At 36.2% G+C, this 12,760-nt stretch overlaps 1 protein-coding gene across 2 annotated transcripts in view; it reads left to right on the forward strand.

The window, feature by feature from the left end:
- ADCY8 (adenylate cyclase 8) overlaps window positions 1-12,760 on the forward strand; it is a 128,345-nt gene that overhangs the window by 98,306 nt on the left and 17,279 nt on the right. For both annotated transcript variants that reach the window (XM_083824196.1, XM_083824197.1), the window contains 4 exons: window positions 2,021-2,222; window positions 5,428-5,520; window positions 7,206-7,378; window positions 10,197-10,278. In XM_083824196.1, the coding sequence (XP_083680322.1) occupies window positions 2,021-2,222; window positions 5,428-5,520; window positions 7,206-7,378; window positions 10,197-10,278 (550 nt within the window). The remainder of the gene's footprint in view (window positions 1-2,020; window positions 2,223-5,427; window positions 5,521-7,205; window positions 7,379-10,196; window positions 10,279-12,760) is intronic.

Raw genomic sequence — 12,760 nt, forward strand, 5'->3', positions numbered from 1 at the left:
GTGTACTAATGAGAAGAGTTTCAAAACTAATATTACCACATGGAAGCTCTCAAGGGACATTAATGTGTAAATCATTTTATTTCAGTTCATTAGGGAACAGAGTTTCCATTTTGGTATTTTTCGTATATTATTTCAAAATGTTTTGTAACATAATTTGGTACTACAAAAAAACTATCATCTTATGCATATAACACCTTTTCTGTTTATTATCTATTGAACTATTCTTTTTTTCTGGACTCCTACACATAGAAGCCATAGCTTAGAACCAGTTCAGAATTAGCTCTGCTAAATCCAAATCTGAATAGCCTGAAACTGAGGACAATTCCAGGTAAGTTGAAATATAGCCCACTCGGATTCAGGGAGTGAATATGGCTGATCTAAACATACCGACAAACTAGGATAGAAAAGCTGTGGTGATATTGTCACTGCTGTTTCCATTTACACCCTTAAATTTGTCTTGCAATAAGGCCCAGGCATAGGGATAGTATTGTACCTTACTCAACAAGATGAGGGATAGTGGATGTGTAGTCAAATCTGAATCTTCATGTTTTCAATAAGATAAAACATACTCTTACAGGGGGTTTAAGAAGCAGAGTACTTCTCACCTACACTTAGCTACCTGGAATTGCAAAAGTCTCCGTGGAATGCTCTGATCTCTTTCAAATCTCTTTCAAAGATTTTTTTCCTGTGAGAAATTACAATTATGTCACTGTAGAGTACTGGCATGTATACAACTAGGTTACTAGAAATTTTAATTACTTAATTACTCTGTATTGCAAAAAGGCAAGGGAAAGGAGTGTGAAGAGATCGGAACTTTACGGAAGAAGTGGAGTTACTTTTAATTTGCATGGGTTTAATTGAAATAAAAATCTTTGGGAAAAGAGATATGAAAGGACAATAACTGGCAGAAACAGGGACAATAAACTTGATTTATGAAGTGCTGAGTGCTTTGTTCTCAGTGAATTAAAACAATTTACCACATTTCTCAGGCATGTCAGTTACTTGATTGACTTCATGTCCCAGATTTAAGCAAGAAAAAAAGGAACAAATTTAGAAAAATATAATGAAAGATTGACAAGAAGAAATTCTGGTTTTAATGGTTTACTCAAAGGAATTTAATTGTCTATTCAATGTACATATTTAACAATACTTGGATAAAGATCACATTCACACGAATGAAGTGTTTAGGGTATGCCAAATTACATGTTTTATTTTAAAATTTTTGGACCACAGAACATATTTTCATATGATTTATATTTTGAATGTCTTCCATGAAAACAGTAGATCAGTTTGTTTGTTTTAAAATTGATGACATTCTTAGCCGCAGTTGACCCACTATTAATTAAAATCAGGATGTCCTGGTTCCAGTTAGGACAGAGTTAATTTTCCTCCTAGTAGCTGGTAGGGTGCTATGTTTTGGATTAGGATGAGAAGAGCACATTTCTGTAATTACCATATTCTGACATGCCAGAAATCAGGCTGCATTGTTTTACTGGTCATTTCTGAGTTTACAGTTTGAGACCAAAAATGTAGTATACTTTCAAGACACCTGTGTTGTGCTGTATACAAAATATCACTCGTCCAAACTGCACACAGAAAGCTAGCCTACTGGGGTTGGGAAGCAGTTCATACACAGGTGGAGTCAGAAACCTACAGTGTGAATAGATTTGCTCCAAAAGCAACTTAAGGGACAACTGAATGCTGAAAGAAGGGATGTTCTGATTGTTCAGACCCTAGGTAGACAGACAGAGGCACTGGCAGCAATTTCCCTTGCTTATTTCTTCAACAGCAGTTTCTCAGCAAGAAAACAAGTGAAATAGTAACAGACCTATGGAACATGCCTCTGCTTCTCTCTCTCTCTCTCTCTCCCTCTCTCTTTTTTTTTTTTTTTCCCCTGGAGTAATTGTCTCAGATTTATGAAAACTGATTTTTCCTAGAGTTAACTGTTTGCGCATTTATTTTTATTAGCAGTAGTATTGTGATGTGGTTTAATGCTGGGTTCTCTTATTTTTCTTTCCAGGGTGATACCAATGGTCATTCAATTTTCTATTCTGATTATGCTGCACTCCGCTCTTGTGCTAATCACCACAGCAGAGGATTACAAATGTTTACCCTTAATGCTCCGGAAAACTTGCTGCTGGATTAATGAGACCTACTTGGCCAGGAATGTCATTATATTTGCATCTATTCTGATTAATTTTCTTGGAGCCATCATAAATATCGTAAGCTTCATAGGGAACCAGGGTCTATTATACAGGAAAATATGATTTATGAATTATTAAGCTTGCTAAAGGACTTGCTAACTAATGTGTTTATAAGCCAGCTATAATTTAAATATAAAAGGCAAAGTACCACAGCTTCAGGAAGTTCAGACTGTTGCTTAAACTATGTATTTCTGAAATACGTAATTATTTCTCCCTCATAAGGATCATCTATTTTTAAAACCCTTCTGCCATTTTCTGTTCAATATATCCACAGTTTGAGGATAATTCACAATTTTCTGATGTTCTGATATACTTTCTTAAGGACTGTTAGTCCGTAGCGCTTATAGGTATTAAATTCCTCATCTCACAGTTCTATCAATTACATTACTAAAAAATGAGAAGGGTCAACAAAACTAGAAAATACCTATAGGAAAAGGATAGAGAAGGTGAAGTTGGGCCAGTAACCTCAGTATAGGAGAAAAGTTTAAAAGCCTAAAGGGGTTTTAACAACTCCCCTCAGTCCAGATTCACTTTAGCTGAAGTATCAAGCTATGGTCATGGTCGCTTTCAACTTTCTTTATAGTCAGTGCAGAAAAACAAGTATCCCCAAAGATGTCTTTTAATCATACTGGTCCCAATAAAGAGATTTTCCACTCTCCAGTGTCCACACTAGGAATATGGTCTGACTGGGCTCCTAATGTACGTCTCCACTAAGTCCCAAGTATGACAAATCTAGACCAGATTTTATCAGCATATCTGTGAGAAAAGGCATATACCAAATTTTGTTTCACAACTGTGCTTAGATAAAATTATTGCTAATTGAATACTGTCAGCCTGGCCAACATGTCATTTTCACCATGTCACATGGTAAAAGAGTAACACAGGTGCAAATACAATAAAGCTCTGATTATCCAGATGTCTTTAGAAATAAGAGACAGCTTTGCATGAATTAGGCAGATAATAGTATCGTACAACCTGGTAGGTATTGAAAGCTGAGCCAAGAAGACAGTAAATATCTCAATGGTAGATTAAAAATAACATTTTTATCACACCTCCTTCTTCTAAGGAACCTTTTGGGTATGGATGTAGCTGTGCTTTTTCATCTGAACTTTGTTCTTCATAGATATTTGTTACTTTAAGATTAGACCAAGAAAGCTTTTAGTGACAATAGAAATAATAGCAACTATAACAGCACAGGTTGCCAATATACTAGAACTCAACATGTGTCTTGGTTTCTTTGTGATACCACGCAGTCACTGACAGGGGAGTCGTTTGGAGAAAGAATAATGTCACCACTGAGAAAATATAAATACGGTTGATGACAGGATGTTCAATAGGGCTGAAAACTTCCTAAAGATAAGGACAGTGCTACATTATAGTATGGATCACTAAGGTGTGTTGTAGAATATAGAGGTTTTAAAATCATGTTTGACAAATATCATGTCTGAAAAATTGGAAAGATTTTGGTATAATGAATCTTGCTCTTTGAACAAGGTGACTATACCCAATTTTCTATTGATATGATGATAACAAGATTTTCTTCATGGTTTATTGCGGATTATTTTTGAAGATTGTGCCCACTGTAATCTTGTGTGATGGCTAATCCAAAAATAGTCATAAGAAATGTAATTGGTTTTACTCTTATGCCAGTGGGCTTCCATAAGGCAAGAAATAGTTACATTTATTGTCTTATATTCAGAATTGCAGTGACTTGAGGCACTGAGACCTCACCTCTACAAGAAACCACAGCATGTATGTAATACATCATTAATTTATATGGAAAGGAATCCTGCCTTAATAATAGTTTATTTTTATCTACTTCCTGCACACCACTAAAAAGTGAATTCTATGAAGTAGGTACTGCAGCAGCCACTTCTTTCCATATGGTGGACTGCAGCACTATAGGGACCTATGTGGATTTAAGAGCAGGTAATGCAGCTCAGCCTTGCAGTTATGTGCATACATTGCATTCAAATTCAGCCAGCTGGAGGGAAGTAAGGTTCGGGTACCTTCTAACAAAAGTCTTTGGTTTCACCAGATGGGCAAATGAGTCTAGTGATTCTCTATATCAAGTACATTCTTATTATTAAAACATTAGAAAAAAAGATTATGATCCTGAATATCTTTTAAAGACGCATCCAGAGATGGCACTCTGCCTTGTAGAGAGGTGCTATACACCTCATGAACTTGCAGAAGTTACTATTATCTGTTGTCATGCAGGACCGGATAGACAACCTAGAAAATGTTGCTGCACTTCAGAGATGACTGAGCTGCTGAAAGAACAAACAAGAGAGTTCCAAGTTCAAAATTCATTAGAATTTAATTTTAAGTAATTGGGCTTCATTAAACAAACTATCTAACTTTTAGAAAGAGGAACAAGGGAACTAGCTTGTACATATCAGGTTAATGAAATGACCTAGTATAAACATCCAGATTGGATTAATATATGTGACGGGAAACTCCATCTGCTTTGACTGTCAAAACATGAAAACATTAATGATTTTTTTCCTGTGTTCTAAGACCATGATATATTACAATTCAACACTGGTGTCTTATTTATACTTAATACAGCCATTTTGAAATACCATTAAAATGAATGCAGTTAAAATGCTGTATTTTCTGAAATTCTCCTAGATGTTATTATCAAAAACATTGTATCATGAACCATTTTTCATTCCCTTACATTCTAGATGTCTCACAATTCTGGGACCATGTTATTCTTTGACACATGTCATGATGCCATGGGATTTTTTCCCACCCCTAGAAGGATAACACCATCCATAACAGCATAGCAGGAAAAACATGCCTTCAAGCAAGTGTACACATATAGTTTGATTTTATGCTCACAATATAATTCTGTTGTCTATAATTCATAGTAAAATATAGACATTATCATATGGTAGTTCTTAAGAGTCCAATGTCAGTCCTCTGAAACTCCTGGAGGAGCTCATCTTTCACCTTTGGGAACAGGATTGAATAGGAAGGCTACCCAGACGCTAAATGCCTGTAGTGTGAATACCTTTCCCATTTCCTTTTCATTCCCACTTTTCTGTCTTCATGTTGTCCATTTAACCCTTGCTGGCAGTTAGGAAGCTCGTATGGAAAGGAGCAGGTCAGCCAGTTCCACCCCTGAACCAAGCCAGACAGCCACACAAGCACTTAGTCACTAGCGCACAACGTAGCCCCGATTTATTTATTTTTCTCTTTTTTCCTTTATTCACAGCTATGGTGTGATTTTGACAAACCAGTGCCCCTGAAGAACCAGACATTCAACAATTCATCTGCATCTTTTACAGACATCTGTTCCTATCCTGAGGTATTTCTGAGGGTACTTTTGAATCTGAGGCACAGCTCCACCGAAGTTACATGGCGACTACTAACTAAAATCAATGACCTGTGTAGTGGTGGTGGAGTCAGGTGCCTTAATAGGACTGTGAAGCTGAACCTTGTCATCTATCAATAGGCTGGCAGAAAAAGTAGAGATGGATTACAGAATGAATCAATCTTATGGCCTAATAGAACATTACAACCAGAATCTTTATGTATCCTAAGGTTTTTATTGTCCTTGCTGTTCAGCCTGTATATATGCAGACAGCGTTCAGCAGACAGCTGAAATGTGAGTAGACATGAGACACTGAGATGTGACAAGACCTGCATTTTGGTACAAGTAAAGATTATTATTTTTTTCTTCAATAGAAGTCATTAAGAAAAATGGAAGCCCTCTCTGGCTAGTAATATCCTTGTTCTTGTATGAAATCAACGACAAGTCATTATTAAATGCTTTACCAAACTATCCAGCTTCCTTTCTGTAAGCATCAGAATCTCATTTGCCCAAATTTCTAGCTTTTTCTGCCTGTCTTGTGTATTTAAAAATAATTGGAAACACATCCAGCAATGATTCAATGCATCACCTCAATAAAACATACTACTTAATTCTTAGGAAGCTAATGGAGGAGACTAATATTTTTTATATCAACAAATAAATAAATAAATAAACACCAAAAAAAACTGCAGTGATTTTAAATTTCCATTTGAAACAAACAAAAATGTCCTCTCTATGATGAGCAAGCAGACAGCAACATCAATGGTTTGGTTATGTGCATGTTGCTTAGAATGTCATATGGCAGTGTCATGATATTGCCACAAATTGCAGAGGAGCACTCTTTCCCACAGAGGAACTGTACTAAAGAAAAAACTGTAGTCAGAAGATTGAGTGCTGCAGTCTCTCCTAAGACTGTATGATAGGAGTTAATTTAAACTACATTTGGACCATGTGTGTTGAGGTTGCTATTTCAAATCTGAATAGCTTATGGCCATGATTGTTTTTCTATATCCAGTATCAGCTGCACGGTTTGCATTTGACAGATGACTAATCATTGAGAAAAATGAGACAATGATGAGATTAGAAAATGAAGTCTGAATAAAACTTCCAGGCATCACATTTTAAGAGAATAGTGAAACTGAGCTTTACTTGTAATATTAAAAATAATTAAATAAATAAATAAATAGATAATTGTAATAAACATCCAAACCTATGGCTTTATCCTCTCTTCAGGTAGCATGGGAAAAGGATAAAGCAGGAATATGATTCTCCTGTCCTAATTAATGTGAATCCTGTGAAAGTTTAGAACCAAAGGAATAGAAAGGACTCTCACTGTTGACTTTTCATTAGCCAGCTACTACATACAGCATTTCTCGCTTTCCTCTTTTCATTATACAGGATGCCCTTTCCATTCTAATACTATGAAAATGCAATAAAGGTGCAAAAGAGCATTTCTGCTAATATGGAGGTGTCATGCAAAATAAGAGAAGTTTTAATTGAACATTCTATATGAGCACTTTGTTTCTATAGTAGTCTGTATGCTAAGACTTACAAGAGCACCAAATTCGAGAGCAATAGTTTTTGATACTTCTGATCACTGGATCATTTATGCAGATATCAATGAAGTGAATGTATAATCACTAATCACTAAAAGTAATTGGCTGTCATTTTCTCTTCAGTATTTTGTCTTCACTGGTGTGCTGGCAATGGTGACTTGTGCAGTCTTTCTTCGTCTCAACTCTGTCCTGAAACTGGCAGTACTTCTCATCATGATTGCGATCTATTCTCTGCTGACTGAGACCATTTATGCTTCACTTTTTCTGCAATATGACAACTTTAACCACAATGGAGAGTAAGTGTTCACAGTTTCCTTTCAGAACGGTTTTTTAACAAGGTAAAAGGTCAAGTCTTACCAGAGAGTACGCATATTGGATAACATAATAGTAAAGAATAGGGTTGGCTACAAGAGGCAATGGCTAATCTAACAAGATTTATAATGTGATTTTTTTTTTCTCAGGCCTTTTTATTTAAGTACTCATTTCATGAGGAAAATTAAATACTGAGCAGGGATTATCTCTTAAGTTTCCCATAGTCCATCCATGTTGCTAAAAATATATTATAGTGCATATACACCGCTTGTTTCTAGTCCTGAATACTCCAGAAGTACTGATTTAAACTTTTACCTCCAATTAAGAAAACATGAGTAAACAGTTGATATTTTAGGGTCAGGGTTTTACCCGTATAAATCTCAAAATATAGCATACAGTTGCTAGAGATATAAAGAATACAAGGATGATCTCATTTTGTAGACTCTCTTGTCAGAAAGAGGAGCTGAAGAGCCAGTGGGAGGACAGAAGATCCACCACGATTTGCAGCTAGAGCTGCTCCAAGTGTTAAATAACTCTGAACCTAGAGTAGCAGCGATTTAGCTCATTCAGAAAAATACATCTTTAATCTTTGGTACTCGACCAGCTTGTGCTGCTGCTTGTGCTTTTAAGTGCATGCCAGCAAAACCTGTAACTGAAGAACTGCAAAAGCACAGAAAAGCATGCATTTGCAGTGCAAGTAGTTCTCACAACAGCCACGTCTTTACACACAATAAGGCTCTGCACACATATCTTTCCTTACTAGCTTCCTACAGTACCAAAATACTAATGACTTGAGATGCAATTCCTTTTTCTAATCCTAGTTATGCTCTTACTGTCTAATCATATAACATACAGTATACTCATGACAGAGCCCAGCAAATAAAACAAATGACAGGAAGGAAATAATACTCTGACCAAGAGCATTAACTAGAAGTAGATATCATGGTCACTGTCTGATGATGTCATGATCATATTTTTATTTCCACTAATTAAGCACAGCAAAGAAAGTTTATCCTTGCATGAAAATCTTCAGATTCAGAATAGTTTCTATTTCCCATGGCAATAAAACTCTCCAGGGACTTTACCACAGAGGAAAAAGCAGCCAGGAATATACTTCAGAGCAACCAACAGTCCAGGAGAACAGTTCATCTCAGCTGAGATGCTCCACACTCAGGAAAAGGACTTGAGCTTCACCTCTGACATTAGGAAGCACAAGGTTCACGGCCCTGTTTTCAGCAGCTTCTCTGTTTTCTTAGCTATACTAAATAGTTGAATAAAAGGTATTGCAACTTAATACAAAACTCATCTGTCTCATATATTTGGGGCTATAACTACATTACTACAATATCCAATGATAGAGGCATTTGTAACTATTCGAGGTTGCTGCCCTCAGCCAGTGTATCAGAGTCCTTTCAGAATGAAATCCTGGGGAGGCCATATTTCTTACAACTGCAAAATGGGAAAACACTTGAATTCAAAGTATTTACATTCTTCATCAGACCCACAAGGTCAGTTCAGTTACCTCACTCCCAAACAAGTTTCTATTTGGTTTAGTCTTGTGAAGGTCCACTTTTTTGTGTGCTCTAGTTGTCATGGGAGTCCTCTGACAAGTATCATCTATCTTTTTTTTCAAAATTACTGTGGTAAATGGATTCAGGGTCTGGGCTGTGCATTACTTAAGGTTGGACTGGATGATCTTAGAGGTCTTTTCCAACCTAAATGATTCTATGATTATTCTTATATCTCAAGGTATACAGAAGCGTGTCCCAAAGTCTCTTCCACCTTTCACTCATTGTTTACTCCAGTATGGACTTTTTTTCACAATTTCACGCTTTAAGCAACTTTTAGTCATTTCCTCATCTTCATTTATCTACCTTCAACGAAATAATTGTCAAGTATCTGTTTCCATTCAGCTCCAAATTTTGTTCCTTCTCCCTTTTGTTTTATTATAAATTTGGCCCTACCAATTCCCCAACCTCTCCATTTATGTCTTTCCCCCCTGAGAAACATGCCTCTTTAAAACCCACTGGCATTGTAGAGATAATGGCTTTTTCAGTTTTGTCATCTTTCAACATAATTGCAATTCCTCCTTGTATTTGAAACCTACTTAAACTGTTCTGGGCTCTTTTCACCATATTTCATCACACTTTCTTCATTGCTCCACACACAGTATCTCTGATTCCATTCAGCAGAAAATAGACACATACTTTCTTAACTCATCTTCTTTGTTTCCGTACTATCTACAAGTGTTTCCTTTACTTCCCAGCATAGGCAAACAATACTATGTTCTCCTCTTTGTGTCTCAGTAAAATAAATATAGGGATATTTAAATTTCAGCAACAGCCTTGGGGTCCATCTTTTGTGTCTAGGCCCATTTGCTGGGCTCTTACTGTCACACTCTGGAAGTTTCCCTTTACTAGATTCAACCTAAACCTTTCCCTATGCAGATACAAACTCCTGTACATGGCAAGGGTTGTTGTGTTCATTGTTGTTTATAAAGCTCCCAGGAAAGCAGAATGACTGGCACACAGCTTGCATATCACATTTGAAAGAGAAAGATCATCACCTTCTGTGTACTTACTGTAGGCTACAATTTAGTTATTTAATACATTTGTTTCCAAACAGCAAGCACTCTAATTACATGCCTGTCCTCTTGAACTAATTATTTCTAAGTTAAATGTTCAAATACAGAGGACTTTTTAATGATCAAAAAAAAGTACCAGGGAATTACAGAATGAAACTTCTGCATGATTACAACAAGCACTGACAAATCAATAACTGTATTTTATTTTATTTTTCCAGAACAGACTTCCTGGGTACAAAGGAGGCATCTTTACTACTGATGGCAATGTTCCTTTTAGCCGTATTTTATCATGGTCAACAGGTAATGCAAACATTTGCCTCAACCATTCCCTATATCACTTGCAATTGCAGGATGTGACAATAATTACTTTCAAAATACCAACTGCCTTTTTATCCACTTGAGCATATGACCTTTAACAATTTAATAAGCCATATGCAGAATCTGATTAAAGAAAGCCTACATCTGACACTGCCTAGCATTCTTAAAGAACATGTGCGATATATTCAGCAATAGGCAAGTTATATTGTAGTTGTTTATAGAAGTTGAACAAACAAATGGGACTTCATTTATCTTAGGTATTTGTGCAATTCCAGTGTCATCTGACTACTTCTGTGCACTTGAGCAGGCATAAAACTAAAATGAAGAAAGGGAATAACAAATCAGTTAATAAAACTCCCTTGAAATGACTTAATATGTTGATAGAAGAAAAACACTGCATTTGAGGAACTGAGGAAAATTTGAGGTTATAGAGGTCTAAGCACCAACACTGACTTCTTTGGGTCATGGAACACTTGCAGGAATGCTTTCACCTGGTCCTAGACCATAACAAGGACTTAGATGCCTCGGTGTTTTAGGACTGATACTTGAGGAGGAATCAAGGAACTACTGTATCAAAATAATAGTTAATCAACCAACGCATTCGCTAAAATACATCTAAAGCAGGGTGTTTCCTTTGCAGTGCTTCTGACTGACAACCTCTATGGCACTGCATATCAAGCATGCTGACTGCAGGCAGTTTCTGTTCACATAAAGACAAACAGAACTCCTACATTAAAGGAAGCATCAATGACAATTGCCCTTAGACATGGTCCTGCATATTCAACTTGCTTAAAGATTTTCCCTTGAAGAGGATTAGGCTGATTAATACCAGCATTTGTAGATCCTAATTGGAGTGAGGCAACAAGAGAAGGCTAGGAAATTCTTAGCATAAGCAAAGATACAACTCTAAGGGTTGGCAATCTTCTAAAGTGAGAGTAAGCATTTAGAAAGAAACACTGATTACGATAGAGTAAGAGTTAAGACAGCAATGCTCTTCAGGATCAAAATCTGAGTGTAAATATTTGTATTTTACAAAAAACTGATTGAGGGTATTTGAGACTGTTCTTCAGCCTGGAGGCCTGTTGGCACAACACAACCTTTTTCCAGCCTGTTAATCTTCCTTGTCCCATAAAACAGAGTGGCTATACCCAAACTGCCCTTGGAAATGGTCCCTGACATGTGCTTACCTCTGCATGTTCTCCCAAATGATTCATAGGGCTAATCTATCAGTTTAACAAAATCCAAAAACAATGCCTGAGAACATTTTCTTGCACTGTTTTATTTACTATTATAAAGTTAGCCTAAAAGTATCTGTATAAATACAAACTATGAAATATATATATATTAAAAGAATTATAAATTATAAAAAGAATTATAATAATCCAGAGCACATTAGAAAAACCTCTTCAATTGTATGAACTGATGGAGAATTCATTAAATCTGATAAAGTTGTCCTCCAGCACAGCTTTACTTCTTAAAAACTGCAGAATTAGAATAGCTCAAGATATGCCTCATTCTAGGTGTTTTTGCAAAAGAGATTACTTTTGTAAGATCAAGCTTATGGGCATTTAATTTCTGAACAGCTAATTCTCTGCTATTCTTTATCCAGTGTGATTTAAAGTTAATCCCCACATTTGCAGACAGACTTTTAAATTAGATTCTTATCAAGAAAAGGTTGTGTGAGTATGTCTAATCAAAGTCAGTTTCTTCTTACAATCTTACCTGTATTTTAACCAAAAAATAGAGGCATTCTCTTGTGCTAAACCCGTAATTATATATAGTTCTATCACTGATTTATGACATCAGGCCAAATAGAATAATTCCTCATTAGAAAGCCAATTTCATCTAGAAACATATTCTTAAGATGAGTAGCACACATTTTACAACAATATTTCTGCAAGCTAAACTTGAAAAAAAGTTCATGAGAGAAGTATTGTGGACTATTTTGAGGTTAGACATTCTGTACTTAAAATGTGTTTATGTACTACTTTATCATTTTAATGAGTTAAATAGAACATAAAAGATCCTTCAAAATCTTACCAAAATACAATATCACGTACAGTCTTCTCTATTGGAAATACATCTCTCGTGAAAAGACACAAAAATAAGTAACCTATTAAACCTGAGTGCAACCTACCACCATGGTTTTGAAAAAAAAAAAAAAAAAAAGTTTTAACAAATGCAGAAGGAATAAAACTGCCCACAGAAGGCTCAGTCCTCCCTCTCCCTCCACTCCAATTTCCAATTAGACCTAAGAAATTAGACCTAAGAAGAGACCTTATGAAACAGAGGTCAAAGACTGTCTCTGGTTTCTGTTAGGTTGCAGATGGGTGTTCTGGCGCCGGCAAGTGTTGACCGATTGCTCCTCTGCTTCTGGAGCTATTTGGTACAAAGGACAACTTGAACTGTGACAGGGCTGGCACAGGCAGCTTTGTACACAATAACCTTTGGATGTCAGAGCTGT

This window comes from Anser anser, assembly GCF_964211835.1.
Source record: "Anser anser genome assembly, chromosome: 2".
Taxonomy (NCBI): domain Eukaryota; kingdom Metazoa; phylum Chordata; class Aves; order Anseriformes; family Anatidae; genus Anser; species Anser anser.